Source organism: Mangifera indica, chromosome 1, assembly GCF_011075055.1.
Source record: "Mangifera indica cultivar Alphonso chromosome 1, CATAS_Mindica_2.1, whole genome shotgun sequence".
Classification (NCBI taxonomy): Eukaryota; Viridiplantae; Streptophyta; class Magnoliopsida; order Sapindales; family Anacardiaceae; genus Mangifera; species Mangifera indica.
In genome coordinates, this window is record NC_058137.1 from 13,583,076 (window position 1) to 13,599,383 (window position 16,308).

Consider the following 16,308-nt stretch of genomic DNA (forward strand, 5'->3'; position numbering starts at 1 on the left):
TGCGGATGCGTACAGAGTGCGTGCGGAGTGTGCACACCCTCGCACTCTGTTTTATATATATATATATATATATATATATATATAAATATTATAATATAATATAATATTTAAAAAATATATTAAATATATATATATATATATTAAATATTATAATATTTAATAATATTTAATATAATATATAAAAATAATAATAATTTTTAAATATTATATTATATTATTATATTTTTTAATATTAATTATATTTTATATATTTATATATATATATATATATATAATATAATATTATATTTAAAAAATATAATAATATAATATATATTTAAAAATTATTATTATTATTATTTATATATATTATATTAAATTAATAATATTATAATATTTAATATAATATATAAAAATAATAATAATTTTTATATATTTATTTATATATATATATAAGAGGGTGTATATTTTTATATTTTTTACGCACTCACGTATCCTGTACGTATTTCGCATATATCCACGTATCCTGTACGTACTCCACACGTATCTACGCACTCACACGTACTCATGCACTCTATACGCACTCACGTACTCTGTACGGCCCTCACATCCCACACACGAAATTATTGAAAGTGATGTAATAAGTTAAAAGAGTATTTTTTAAATTATAAATAAATTTGCTTATAAAGATAAAGTTACTATACGTTTGTTTAAAAAATTTAAGTGAAAAAAATTTTATTGATTTTAATTAATATCTTTATTTAAACTGTGTACGTATAATAATAATAATACTACGAAGGATGGTTGCCGTGGTGTCCAATCATTTCTCCTAGTGATGGTACGCCCCTCACAAATTTGGAAGGCAACTGAACCTGAATAACAAGTGTATCTATGTCTAACTCTGATCTACAAGCTCTCGAATGGCTTTCAATTCTTAACATTACAACCCCATTTCTTTTTCATTCCTTTAATTTTCTCACCATTTCCGCTCTTCCATCCTTTTCTTGATACCCTTTTCCCATTTCCCTCTTTACCCCCCAAAGATCGCAGCCTTTTCGCTCATGGCTGAACCCACCCCTCTTTTGCCACTGCAATTGATTTAATTCATGGAGGCTGATAACAGTTCTTATTCAACTTCGAAGTTCGATTCTTGTTCGGGTTCGACCCGGCTGCGGTTCACCATTGAGTTGAGGCCTGGTGAGACCACAATTGTTTCGTGGAAGAGGCTGATCAAAGATACTCACAAAGATGACCCTCCTTTGGCTCAAGAGACTCAGAAGGTTCAGGATGCTTTGGTGAGGCTTGTTCTGAATACTTTTTGTGTAATTTGCATTTTTGGCTTGTAGTTTTCAACTGGGATTTTTTAAGGAATTGTAGTTTGTTTGACATTTTTATTAAATTATAAGGCTTGCATTTTTTTTAATTGAACCGGGTTCAGCAATTTGTATTTAATGAAATTTTATCATTTGTTTTCTTATGGGAATGAATATTGTGGCATTTCTATGATTTGTGTTTGTTTACAGTTATTGGAGGTTATTATGGTTCAGTTTTGTTGAATGGAGCTATTGTAATAATCATATTTGCGTGATTGATATGCTATTCTATGAATTTTTGTTTTACAATTATTGATATATTAGATCATGATAATTTATATTTGGAAATGTAAAATTGAATTCTCGTGGAAATGTTGTTTCCCTGAAAAACTCGGCAATGAAGCAAAATTAACAGAATACATACCAACTCCATTCAACTTTGAACCAATAGATACTGTTTTCATATTCATCATGAACTCTGTTAGATAACTAACAGAGAAGCATTGTTGCTCTATACTGGGATGTTTGTTTGTTTATAATTTTTGAGTTGTTTATACTTGTGATTTTTTTTTTTTTCTTTTTGAGGTTTTCCTTTAGGCTTTTACTGGCCATTGATCCTTATTTTTGTGGGTAGTATGTTCACCTCTTGTAAATTTTCTTTCATTTAATTCAAGTATATTTTCGGAATAATAAATTATTTTGTGGTTGGACTGGGACAGAGAAGGGAAAGCACTATCGAGATAGGATCAATATTTGAAAAGATTCAAGACTTCTTTGAAGATATGGGAACTTGTTTGATATAGGAAATTACTGGTGAACAGAGGAGAAGGAGAAAATTTTGGTTTGCTTGTTGAAAATTTGCATGAAACATATATATGAGAAGAGAACGAGGGCAAGAGTTATTGTATTTTTTTTATGATCAAGTAGGAGAGAAGAGAAAGGAGTAGGAGGAGGAGAGAGCCGAAGAGATAGTTTAGGTATTTTTTTTGAAGATTTGGGAGGCAAGAGCAGATATTCATGAGTTTTTAAGTGAGAACTGTTAAAAAGCTTTATGGCCTAATACTATCCACCCTAACCTTGAGTCTTGGATACAACTTAGAACAGTGTCACACCAAACATAATGTAGTATTATAAAAATGCAATTCCATCCAATCTTATACTGTCCTGATAAACTAATCTGGTCCAATATGGTGTGCCATTCACACCCTATATATCGTTTCATCATCATTTGTCATAGAACCCTCATAATAAGCTAAGAAAGCAAATTTGAGCCTGCGTATGATGCAGGATTGAGCAGGAGTGATGTTTCAAGTTACATGTTTCTCAAAAGCTTTCTATTTCTCAAAATTTGCAGTGACAGGCAGGGGTTCATGAAAATAGTAATGTGTTTAGATTCTTTTCTTTTTATGTGTTTAGCAGCTTTTCTTTTTCTGTGTTTGGGCAATTTGAAGGCACAATCATGTATTTTCGATTGGCCTTCTGGTTTCCTTTATTTTATATAATTATAGCAAACAGAGCGTTATGATTTTTTTTAAGCTTGAAGCTGGTTGTAAGCTGAATCTTTCTAGCCCATGGGTTTAAAGATGTGATTGTTGGAACCTTATATGATATGGCTAAAGCTCTATTATTTTAATAAGATTCTTTTTCTCTAAATGGGAAAGATATATTGTGAGTCTTATTAGGATGTTGGCTTTTAATGGAAATCCTGTTTTTTATTTTGACTTGATATTTTTCATGGGGAAGATATTTAGCAAGTCTTATTTGGTTTTTTAAAATTCTGATTTCTATCTCTCTCATTTTTCTTTAATTTTTCCAAATGTTTAGATTACTTGATTCGTGGATTTTCTATGCTACCGAAGTTTTCTTCTATCTAATAGATGATTGCACAATGATTTCCGTCTGCATTTCGTGCTTATTTAGGCAATCATATAATTATATCTGTACATTTACCTAAATTTTGCATTTTTAGAAAGTATCATGTTATGTAGAATAGATACTTGCAAGGGTGCCTATTGAGTTATCACTAATAGATATCTGGTGTTACCAAACAATGATCGGTGGTAGCTTTAGAATGTTTAATTATTTGGAAAGAGTGAATAAATATGTACAGCATTTTTTTATTTCCTTTTTCCTGTCATATCTTATCTTAGTTTTCAATAATTGTTATACAAAGTGCATTTGGCTCATATGTCACCAATATCCCTTATTCATATCCTTGCTTCATGTTTGCTATAATTTTTTAATGCTCATTTAATGCTACAATTATTCTCCCGAAAGTTCACAGCTTATTATTCTTACACCCGTTCACAAATGTTATTATTATATACTCTGAAGCATACACCTAAATGGTCATGCCTTTTGTTTAAATCTTGGGAATTTCACTTTGTGACAATTAATACTGATATAAAAATGCAACTTATGTGTTCAAGATTCATAAAACAACTTTTGTTAAGAGAGTCAAGGAATTAAATTAACTCTATTGACAAATGTTGTTCAGAATGTTAAATCACAAAATGCAGCAAATAGGTCTGGTTTGCAATATTTAGAGTTACATGCAAAAGTTGAATGGAAAAGATTGTAGAAGAAGCATAACTTAAGTTGTAGCCCAAAGGAAAATCTTCAACCTATAAGCCTGTTTCATTCATGTGGTTGGATAAATTTAATTGAATTTTATCTTGGGTTGTGCATTCTATGAACCGTTACTAATTTGTCAATAAGAAGCAAAGGAATTGAGTTTAAGTGTAAGGAAGACATAGCAAGATCTCCATAGAAATTAGCTAATCGGCAAGGAGATTAAGTATTCTTTACAAGCAATGTAGTGAATGGTCCTCTGTGTAGTCAACTCTTATGACATGTCTAAGAAGAAACAGATCACACCGAGGCGCTCTCCTTAATTTAGATGGGTAAATAGAAATGTAGTCTAATGTCTTTACACATGGAGGTCCAAAGAGAGCCTAAAAACCAAATTCTATATCAGAAAAAGATTGATATCTTTTCCAGAATTATCCACGATCTTTATATTCAATTTTTTGCTTAAACATGCAAAACGTTGCCAAAGCTGTGCGCATCCACAAGACTTCAGCTTTCATCTATACCAAGCACATGACATTCTCATTGTTAGACATTAATTTTTTGTTTTTATTTTTTTCTTTTTGTTAAGTAGACATTAATTTTATCTGTTCCATCGCTTTAACTGCAGTGTTTGCTATTACATTGGGAACTTATATAATAGATTTTGGGTTTGTTCTCAATTATTATGATAAGAGAAATGCTGTGAAGACAATGGGGATTTTATTTCTTGCTTTTCTATAATTGTTTTATTGTATGATCTTTATGATTAGGCATATCACCAAGACAATGTTTACATAATATTGGTGGTTTAGGTAACCTAATAAATTTTGTACGGCTATAACACTTTTCATGACTTTTGAAAATGAATGCAGTTTATTGTTTTGGATGGCCCAAATTTGATTACATAATCAGTAGTACTTTAGAGATTATGTGTTGTTTGACAAATTCACTTTCAATGCATCTTAGTACTTGCAAACTGAAGTTTTATCCTTTGAGTTGTGTGTGGCATGTTGACTATCATTTTAATTGTTCACAAAGTAAAATAGCAGCAATGATGCCTCTGATAAGAATAGAGATAGATGGTGGTTACCTGGTTGGTATCCTAATAGTTATCATAAAGTTAGTGATAATAAAAATATTATTTTGTTATTACTGTAATTATTGTTAGTATTTTTATTTTTGATAGAAAACTTAGACGTGTAATTAGTGTTGTTATAATCAATATCATTGTCAAGATGATCATCTTCATTCATCAGTCATAGTTCTGAGATTAATAACTTGTGGAGATGTACAGTAGAGGAAGAGCCTCTGAAAAATTATTTTATGTTGATCTTTACTCTATTCTTGTTTGTTTTCATGCTAAGTGTTATTTTTTGTACGAATTTTTTCAAAATTGTTTGTATTATGATAAAAAGTTTCCTAAGTTGGTGGAACTGTTGTTATGTCAAAAAGTCTCCTTTTTTCAGTTTTCTTGTTAGGGTTGATTTTGTCAGTGTAACAACAATGCATTTGATTGCAGCAGAAATTCTCTTGTCATGGACAAATTATATTAATAATTTTTGTCTCCTTTTATGCAGGATGAATTTTTCCAAGATAAGAAGGCAGCCACTAAGCACAATGATGTTACTGATTATAAGGGCAAATCAGAAAAGTTGTAAGGGCTCTTTTCTTTTCTTTTTTTGGTTTGTCCCTTCTTCATATGTATGTGTGTTTATGTTATATGCTTTTTACCAGGCTTTTTACTGTTCATGGTATCTGATTTTGTTCTAGTCCTTGTATTATCTTCATATCTTTGTGTGGTTGGAATCCTGGAAAATAATGTTTCCTGACATGTCTTTATTATGGTCTAGTTCTACCTCATTCTGTGTTCAAAAACTTTCAGTTTAGTGTCCAAATATATATATATTTTTGGTAATTAAAATATATTAACCAAAAGAAAAAATACAATCAAAGGCCATATCTCGGGACAATCCCCCAGCTTATGCCAAACAAAAGGACAACCCCAAAACTTTCAATACATAATACAAGCAAAGAACGAACTCTCTTTACAACTATCTATGGCTATACCTAAGATAGGGGTCAAGAGAGTAGCAAAACCATCACTTGAAGATACATCTAGGGAGATTCCAATTAAGAGCAAGGCCTTTATTTTCCTTTGTCTTCTCTATGTTGGAAAGATCCGAAGCTCTTTCTCTAACACATTCTTTGATGATGGCAATGATTTTTTCCTTTGAAGATCTTCCTTTTCCAAAGCATATTTGGTTTCTTTCCTTCCAAATAAGGTAAACCATGGCCCCAAGGCAAAGCTTGCTTATAATATTCTTTAAGTTATCATGCTTCCACAATCTAACCTTTTCTTCAATGAAAGAGTTCCAAGATTGGGGAGAGTAGTCTTGAAAACAAAGATTAAGAACAGTTTTCCAAATATGCAAACTCACATTACATTGGAAGAAGAGGTGATCTATACTTTCCTGACCTTGATTGCATATGCTACAAAGTTTTTGAGAGATTGTACCATACCTCAAAAGTTTATCTTTGGTCATCAATTTGTCCTTGATTCCCAACCAGGTTATGAGAGCATGTCTTGGGAAATGTTTTTTAAACTAAATCAACTTGTATTACATCACTTTATCTTTTCTTTCTCTAAGCTCCTCCCAAGCTGAACCTACAGTGAATTTTCAACTTGAATTCGACAACCACACAACTAAGTCTTCACCTTCTTGGGGATTATTCATAATAGTGTTTTTGACCTCCATTAATTCTGTAGAGTTTGCTACAGGCCATTTCCAAGTTCCTCCATCAATGATTTCCTTCACCATGGCATGCTTTGGAAGATTTGCATCATAAACAATTTGGGAGCCATATTTGTCTATCGAAGGGCCATTTGGGTGCCAATTGTCATACCATAGGAAGATGTTGTTGCCATTGCCGATTATCTTCTTGAACTTTGACTTCACATCTTCTCTAAGTTTCAAGATCTTCCCCCATGTTCATGAGCTATTCCCATTTGGCTTTATGTCCCAAAAACTTCTTTTCTTTAGTTTGTGTTCTTTTATCCAATCAGCCCACAAAGTGCAATTCTTGCTTTGAAGAAGTTTCCATATGTTTTTTATCATGGCCTCCTTGTTCCAAAACCTGCTCTTTATGATGCCTTAGCCACCTTCTTCCTGAGGAACCCAAACTTCATCCCAAACCACCTTTGTTTTTTTGTTTTTCAAGTTTACACCACTCCAAAGGAAAGCTCTCAAGTAGCCATCTATCTCCTTGTGAATTTTAGAGGGGAGGATAAATAAAGATGACCAATAAACTTGGATGCTAAACAGGATAGATTTGATGAGAACAAGTTTACCCGCATATGAGAGAGTTGCTCCTCCAAGAGGTGATTCTTCCCACAATTTATATTTAAACAAATATAAATGATTTTAGATTACCATATTTGATAGTGGCCATGAATCGAGCTTTAAATATTTATATAAGTGGTCATCATGGGCAATGGCATTTACATACTGTTTCCTCATATTGTAAACAAATTTATTATTTCCTGGTCAAATTTATATATTGACCATACTGAAATTCTCATAGGAAATAAAGTTACAGTAAGATTTGCTGATCCACAACAACCCCCCCCCCCCCCCCCCCCCCCCCCCCCAACACCCAATTCTTTAGGAACCATAGAAGGGGTTGAGGCATTTGACAAAGTGCATCAATACTATTGCATGTTTCTGGAAATGTTTTGAGGGTTTATAATGTCTGTATATGGGTAGGGGATCAGAGTTTGTGGAAGCATTTTCAGTGTTTGGTGAGAGTGTGTTATCTAGCACTAGTAACCGTCATATTAATAAAATAATTTTTAGCAATTATGTTTTTGTATTTTAATTTTCTGTTTTAGATGAATAAGGGGCTGCGTTTCTTATTAAAATTGTGTGTTTTTGCAGTTGGTTTAATTAGTGTTGTGGGTAAGATTTAGGAGGGACATTTGATTATGACTTCTAGATGCCTTAACTAAGATCTTAACTATGAAAAATTGTGAAGATGAAGTTTGTTGGGGAAGTTGCATAGGGAGATTAAGATTTTTTTTTTCAGCATTATGTTTCGGTGTTTTTCAAGTTGAAGGGGATGAGTAGGAGTATGGGTAAGGATTTGAAAAATTCTAAATTTAAAATGGATACCAGATGCAAAAGGGATAGGAATTTTTTCTTCTAGGTTTTACAAATTATGAGTTTCTATGTCAGTAATATACAAAATCTAGGTCAGAAAGTGGTTCATTCATATATCACTTTAGAGTTCATGTAATGCTAAGCATGACTGGGCCTAAACAAGAATGCAAATTGACACTTGTGCTGAAAGATGCACAATTGCATTGGTAAGTTTAGTGACGGTCGATACATGTGCTGCTGGCAATTTCAGTTTACAAAATTCTCTAATTGTGCTGAAATTCCCTGATTATGCTGAAAGTCCAAGTGATTGTGAAGGAGTATAAGAATATTTTTTATTTTAGTCTTAACATTTTCACCACTATAGAATTTTGTTAAAGATACCTACTAAATATCAATACTACCAAATCATGGCATGCCAGAAGGGAAAGTAAAATGATTTAGTTAGCAACCAAAATAACAATCACATGAAACTTTTTTTTTTTGGTAAGTATGTATTAAACCAAACAAAAAACCAAGCCTCTGAAGAAGGCCAGGGAGAACAAACTAAACTCATTTTGTCCTACTATCTACTCAAAAGCACGAGAGGTGACAAGACAACAAGCAATCTAAAAGCATGTACAAAGCCCAAGAGTCTATCAAATAAAATGGCAGGATGAAAACACTTTGCCTGGACAGCCAAGTGAGCCACCGAGCAGAAAACAAACGTATATAAAAGCCAACCAGTACTCAAAGGATCCCAGATCAGAATAGCAGGATAATCAATATGCCCTTCAAGGCATGAAAGTTTTTCCAAGTATAAAATATATAGTTAAATTTTAGCATTTCTGTGATCTTGGTGAAGTGTATTACGTATTGCACTTGCCAGAACTCATTTTTTCAGTTGATAATTGGAGAATATAATATATATACATATGGAGGCATGTGACAAGGATACAACATTTCTAGAGAAGGTAGAATACCAAATGGCAAGAAGATGCTATTTCTGACATTTCTTCAAAGTGAACTTTTACAGTTGCAACTGAATGCCAAGAAATCACCTCAGCATTCCAAATATACATTAGTTTCAATACATCTTGTGAAATGATTCTTATGTCCTTGGCAAAAATTACTCCTGGTGCTAATTAATGTACGTGTAACATATTTTAAAATCTCTGATTTCTGGATATGTTTCAAAAAATTATGTGCAAATACATGCATCTACAGAGCATTGACTTTAAGCATTGATGTAATTCTTGTCGAAGCATTTTTATTATTTGTCTTCATTGGTTTGTCAATACTTTATGGACTATAACTTCTTTTTTGTTGATTGGTTTGTGCCTGCTAATAAAATGAGCCTTTTCATCCTTATTTTTGCCTCCACTGATTCTCAATTGATACTATTAAATTTATCTTGAGCCCATGCATGACAGTTCTTTTCCATTGAGTTGCTAGAAATGAACGCACTGATTCTGCTGAAGGCCAACTGAAAAAGCAGAAATGTGTTCCAAAAGCTGTAGGAGAGAAGACCGATGATCATGCACCAAATAAGCATGCAAAATTAGGTCATGCGAGGGCGAAAGTTGCTGCAAAGAATTTACTGTTGGGGAAACAACCTTCAAGTCTCTCCCAAAATTTTGCTGCTAACAATGAAGAATATCATCATAGAAAATCACAGAATTCATCCAATTCTCCAACAGGATTCTTCAGAAAGAAGCTTGCCGATACTAGCATTAAATTTGATTATTCTTTCTATGCAGGAATCCCAAATAATGATGCTTCTGTACTTAATCTAAATTCAAAAGATGCTGAAAAGCAAAGGATTGGAATTGTTCACTGCAGAAGTTTAGGGAACAAATTAAAAGATGAGAATAAATTCTATAGCGATATCAATTTGAGATGTGATGATAAAAGTGCTTCTAAGAAACTAGAGCCTCAGGCCAACAGAATATTAACTGGCACTAGCGAATTCGAATTCTCAACCAATGATTGGCCAAGAGAGAAAAATGGAATTACTGGACTGCCTGACCTTAATATTCCTGCTTCTCCCTTTGAGTCAGTGGTACGTATTGGCATTCCTGAAAGTGTCAGAATATCTCGAGTTTGACTTTATTTCTTTTCTTTTGTATTGCATTAAAGTGTTGGTGGGTGAGCCATCTCAGGAGTATTGCCATGTGCTCTCCTTCTCCTAGTTTACAGAGTTGTGTGATTTTGGTCTTTTTCAGTTTCTCTATGTGCAAGATAGTGCTGTATTTAATTATTTAGAGAATCTGGTAACTTGTTTTTTGTTTAAGCTGTGTTATTTCTATAGGAAGCACTATAGGTTCAACTCTTGATAATGTTTCTGATACATATATGTTTATCCTAACATTAAATCATGCCTTCCACCTTTTTTAACATTTTGTTCCCTCGATTGGAAATCAATGTCCCAATTAATATGATATCCTCATTCTTTTGGTTGTAAAATCATTCTCCTCCTTTAATTACCCAAAAAAAAAAAATCATGCTCCTCTAATGTATTATCTTGAAAATTAAAATTGTATGGAAGTTATCTGGGTTTATGACAACTTTGATTATGCATCAAAATTTTGCTCTTTATGATTTAGGGTTTAGAAAAAAGGCTCATGAGCCTTCCATGAGACTAGATCTAATTAAAAGGGACCTACTGGTGTGGAATTAGGTAGAAACCTCCCTTGAAGTTTCAAAAATCCTAGTAAAAACATCTGCTATAAATTATCAAGGACCTCCTTGAAGCTTTATAAAACAATCAAAAAGCTCCCCTAGAGGCCTTAGCCAAATTTCCGGTGGTAATCATCATGAAGCCCCTTGATAGAGGCTCTAATTATAATGAAATACTATGTTTTTATTTTAACTATTAAAGCCATTAAAACCTTCCTTGTGCGGATATTTTTTTTGAGAAGTTGCTAAAACCACCTTATAGAATTACTGAAACATTAGGAGGTTCACTTTTCATGGTTTTCAAAAACATTATTTTTATTTTTTGAATTTTTTAATACCACTCAGGTTATAAATATGATTTATAATCACATTTTTCGATTAAGTAGTTTCCGTTCGATAAGAACTCAGAAAGAGACATTAAGTTGATGATGTGCTCTCTCTCTCTCTCCCTTTCATGCACAGACATAGGCACACTTACATGTACGCTAGTAAAAGCTTTTTTACTGATATGGTGATTAGTGTAAGATATGTTTACCATTTCATTCTGTGGTTATTGCTTTGGACATGAAATTCTTTGGGTATGAAATTTGTGCTAACTTATGTTTGTTTTAATTCATATCCCATTCCTCAGAAAATGGCCTCTTATTTAAAGGATGTCTCGTGTTTGAGGCAAAAAGGTTCATCCCTTGAAAGGGCCATCAGGGAGTTGGAGAAACTAGTTGCAGAATGTGAGTCTGTCATTTTCCTTGGGCAATATAAATTCTTGCCTAATGATAAATATGGGCCATTTTCCTAGTGTGTAAAGTCCTGATTAATCATAAATGTAGAAGTTTAATATAGGTAAGTGTCTTGATGCTATATAATATGGATTATTTTTTGACAGCAAGACCACCTAATGTAGAAGTTAAGGAAGCTGACACTACATCCATAGCTATCAAAAGAAGATTGCCCCGTGACGTGAAGCAAAAGCTTGCTAAAGTTGCTACACTGGCGGTTAGATGAACAGTTTTTCTTACTATTTCTTTTTGTTGTTGTATGCTTTTTCAGTCACTGCCTAAGCTTTTAGTTCAATTTCAGTTATTTTAACTATTTTATATTGTAATTTCAGCAGTCAAGCCAAGGGACAATATCCAATGAGTTAGTTGATCGACTTATGAGTATTCTTGGGCATCTAGTGCAGCTTAGAACCCTGAAGGTGGGTATTTTTTCAAAAAGTAGGCTACCATCAAATTTAGCAAAGACCAATGCTTCAACCATATTTCATTATCAATCTATCCCTTTCTAAAAGTATTCTCTTATAATTCAGACCAACTTTGAACAATATAGTAATGGATGATAATTCTTATGCAGAGTGTATAATTTTTGTTTCATATATTTCTGAAAATTAGTGGACTACACAATTATTGATTTCTTTATGGATCTCTCACCTCTCTGGTGTACCTTTTTTCATTAACCCTTTCCATATATAAATTGGTGGCTACAGAGAAACTTGAGAGAGATGGTTCTACTTGGTCTGTCAGCTAAGCAAGAGAAAGCTTATAGATTTCAACAAATCAAAATGGAGGTCACTGAGATGATCAGACTTCAGGTTTCCTCAAATTTAACTTAGTCAAAAGTCCAAAATTAAATTACTCTAATTTTGGTTTCAATTTACTTTTTCATGCTCTTCCTTGCAAGGAAAATAATAATAATAATAATTAAAGTATCTCAGTAATATAAAATTTGTATATAGCCAGACTGTTAAATTTGATATTTATCCAATTGTTTACAAGTTTTATCAGGGTATTGCTTAAGTAGTTCGCTTTTGATCCTTTGGCTCCCCGTGTTTAAAAAACGTGAACTCTCCTCTCAAGAAGTGGCAGAATTTGTAAACATTAGATTATAATTTGATGGAAAATGGTTTTAATGTAATTTTTACCTCTAATAATTTGATATAATGATTTCCAGTGTTGCAAAAACCATTCTTAGGCTTAAGTTAGTGTAATGCTTTCTAAGTTCAGAAAGATATTCTCAGACTGCTACTGATTGTTTTACGTCTTGTAATAAAATCTGATGACAACTTTGATACCATTGCACCTTATGGAAATGTATAACCTTCAACAGGCTTTCAAACAAAGTGATGGAGCAGCTGATATTTTTCAGGAAGCATTTGGTTCAGAGGAAAAAAGACTTGTCAGAGAAAATTTAATTATGAATAGTGCACTGGAGGATAGAATGTGTGATCTTTATGATCTATACATCCAGGTGTTCAATACAACTGTGCCAAACAGTTGTATGTTATATAGTATATGTACTTTTTACAGTTCGTGCAGCATGTTATTAATATTGCTGACTCATGTCTAGGGAATGGATGAAGACAAAGGTCCACAAATTGGAAAGTTATATACTGAGGTACTCTCTTCCAGTATGAACTAACTGAATTTTTCCCCAATTTTGATTACTTCCGTATGGTGCTCAATGGTGAAAGAATATGACATGGCATTTTAATATGATTTCAAAATTAGTAAGAATGCTAATAATTTATTACAATAATTGTATTAGATAAATAGTTTTGTCATTTTCATATAAACTTTGAGAGATGTGTTTTACTGTTTCCATTTTCTAAATACTGATTTCTAAAAGTGATACCGGAAGCATTCTGGTATCCTCTGCTTTACAAATTTCATTTTTGGCTTTCATTCTGTAAAGCAAATTCCAAAAACAAATTTGAACGGTTCCTAACAGTTTTAATTGATGTATCCCATCCATTCTAAGTTTGTACAGTTTGTGAATGTGATTTCTAAGTTAATTTTCTTGTCATTAATAAGTTAAAATTTTTTAATATCTAGGATTTTGTTGTTTTAATATAGTGAGTTTATTCTAAATACCTGTGGATTGCAAGAGGTCATGTTTTGCCTGTCCATTTCATCTTACACTATATTCTCAAATGTCCTAGTGGTAGTTTTGAAAAAATAACGTGGATTGATCAATAGGACATTGGAAATTAACCCTTATTTTGGTTGTCTTCTGGGTGATGTGTTACTTTCTGTCCAAATTTTGGTAACTGTTGTTCTTGGTCTTTCCCTCATAAATGTAGGGATTTGTTTTATAATTCAGAAGATTTCATTTCAAAATTTTTGTGGGTCTGATGAACCATTATATCTCTGTATTGTGTATATGATTCAGCTTTCAGAGTTATGGCCAATTGGAGTCATGGACAGTCTCGGGATAAAGAAAGCAATATCTAGGGCGAAGGACCGTCAAAGGGCATCACATGGTGATGAGGTGTGGAACATTTTCATAATTAAATCGTCTAAATCCTACTCTTTTTTCTTCAAAACTAAAAATTCTATATATTCCAATCCTTTACTGTTTCCCACCCAAAAAAAATGTGATTGATTCACTGCTTTTCAACTTTCCAATTTCCGAGTGTTTTTGGGTTTCCTTACTTGTCCCTTCTTCCCCTCCACACAACCTTCCTTTTCTCTTGTTTTATTTATTGATTTCTTGCTCTGATTTTCAGCATAAACGTTTTATGTTCAGGTTCAAGAAAAAAGAAGTAAGAAGTTTGCCATGTCAAATAACAAGGACAATATTGAGGGAGAAGTTAGCTCAATGTCTCAACCACTAGCTTTTTATGAGAAAATGGTTCCTGAGACTAAAACACACATGGTAGCCATTCCAACGAGAGCATCAAAAGTTTCAACTATGGATTTGCATAAACAAGAGAGGCTGGCATGCCTGGTGTTAAGAGAGCATGTAAAACAGTAGCTGGTGGAACCAGAAAGTAGTAAACGAGCCATACAGAACACAAATAAGCAATCTCACAAATCCCATAAGCAACCAGTTGGCTGTGCCTACTAACAATAGAAGACCTTGCAAGCATGTTTTATCATATAAAGGTGTAAAGTTATTCTTATGATTCTGGGGAATTAATGGAAAAATTGCAGGGAGTTAAGATTTCTTTCTGCACTGTGATTTCTCTCTTGCCGTAAAAAAATACCTAATGAATAACTTGCATCGGTATAGAGGTAATATTATGGTTATATAGCAAGATTAGAGTTGTTAGATAGGAATTAATAGCTGGAAGCTGTAATTTTTCTAGGTTGTTTGGGCACTTTAGAGGAAGGGTTTGCAGGAACCACTTTTAATTGTTTATTTAAGTTTCTTACTTGATAAAGTTTTTATGGCTTTTTATATCTGGTATGGTTGCTTGTATATGAGGCAGATAATGTTGCTTTTATTCTGTTTTGTTTTCCCTGTAATAAAAACGTGATTCTTCCACGGAATTAGGAATAGTTCATGTTTTAGATTTTGGGCCACCATAAAAATGTACACCCGGACAGACTATGTCAACCAATGAATTTGAAAGCCCAACGCATGGCTCAAACAATGGTGAGTCTTGCCTTTAAGTTTTTTTTTTTTTTTTTGACAGTGGTCTGTCATTTTAAGATATTTTCTAATATTTTCAAAAAGAAATTTATAAGTTTTACCGGCCATATTGGGTTTATTTGTATACCTTATGAATTCTTGTGGATCGTGCTAAGGTCAGACTAGTATGGTCTACTGCCATCTCTAGCTATAAGATGTGTTGTATAGATTGACTCTTGCACTCAATATACAGGCATTGAGGTACACTATACAATTATCAATGTCTAATACTAAAACGCTACAAAGTACGCAATCATTTTTAGGGATATCAACACATTATCTAAACATTGTCCAAATGGGGATAGGGGGCAAAACTTGCTATGATCGAGAAAACGATTGATAGTGTGATTGTGGCTAGCAATTGGCAATTGCCTAATTATATTTTTAGAGATTGAATGGTTTAAGAACTGAGGGTGTGGAGAGCTTTGTTCAAATGTTGTTTATTTTTGAGTTGGTATTTTATAATTAAAGTTAGAGGTAGGTACTATTTTCCCTTTGATGGAATGTAGGCTAGTTAAATTTTAGGTATAAACTTCTTGAATTATGCTATTATGTTGGACTCACTTTGTGCGTTGAGGTTGGTGGGATTTGTGACAACTTTTGATTAGCAATAGTCGACAATATGTTTGGTTTTGGCTTAAAAAAAAGCTAAGTCTATACCTCCTTTTATCTCTTGTGTCCTTTTTCCATTTTCTTTTCTTGTTTGTCTTATCCTTCTTCGTGGTGGTTTATTTGCTTTGATTTTTTGCTATTCAGTTCTGGGTGTTTGGGCTAGTGTGTTAGTCTTTTTATTTTTGGTAATTTGGTGGTGCATTGGCATTGGTGTTTTGTTTGGGTTCGGTTGTGATTGCCCTATGGTTTTCAATTTTTATGTGGCTGCAAGTGGTGGTGTTTATCAATAATCTTTTCTTTATTTTTGAGGTGTGGTTGTTTTGGTGTTCAAGAGCTAGTTTGATGGTTGGCAGTGTTTATCCTTGGGGTTGGTATGCTAGCAGGCTATGTTTAGTCTTTCGATTGAGTTGGTATGGGGTGGGTTATGATTATTTCCCTCATTGTTTCCAAATTTGTTGGTATGACATTGTTTGGAAAGGCTTTCGGAGTGTCGTGTTGACCATGTTGGTTTGTCTTCTACATTTTGCTTTTTGCCCTTTTTGCTTTCTCTTCTTTTTATTGCCCTGGGGTTCTTGTCTTTTCCTAGACTTTTCTATCTCTTGTCTTTTTCT

General features: G+C 33.0%; 1 protein-coding gene across 2 annotated transcripts; it reads left to right on the forward strand.

Moving 5' to 3' along the window:
* Positions 1 to 775: 775 nt before the first annotated feature.
* On the forward strand, positions 776 to 14,943 carry LOC123224071 (ubinuclein-1-like). 2 transcript variants are annotated; one of them, XM_044647591.1, is made up of 11 exons: positions 776 to 1,274; positions 5,441 to 5,517; positions 9,452 to 10,058; positions 11,307 to 11,403; positions 11,559 to 11,668; positions 11,784 to 11,870; positions 12,159 to 12,263; positions 12,779 to 12,919; positions 13,019 to 13,066; positions 13,841 to 13,939; positions 14,198 to 14,943. In XM_044647591.1, the coding sequence occupies exons 1-11, from the start codon at positions 1,086 to 1,088 to the stop codon at positions 14,423 to 14,425; spliced, it is 1,788 nt and encodes a 595-aa protein (XP_044503526.1). In that variant the 5' UTR covers positions 776 to 1,085; the 3' UTR covers positions 14,426 to 14,943. The 2 variants fall into 2 exon arrangements, with proteins under 2 accessions (XP_044503526.1, XP_044503535.1); XM_044647600.1 differs by having other exon boundaries at positions 11,787 to 11,870.
* Positions 14,944 to 16,308: the final 1,365 nt, after the last annotated feature.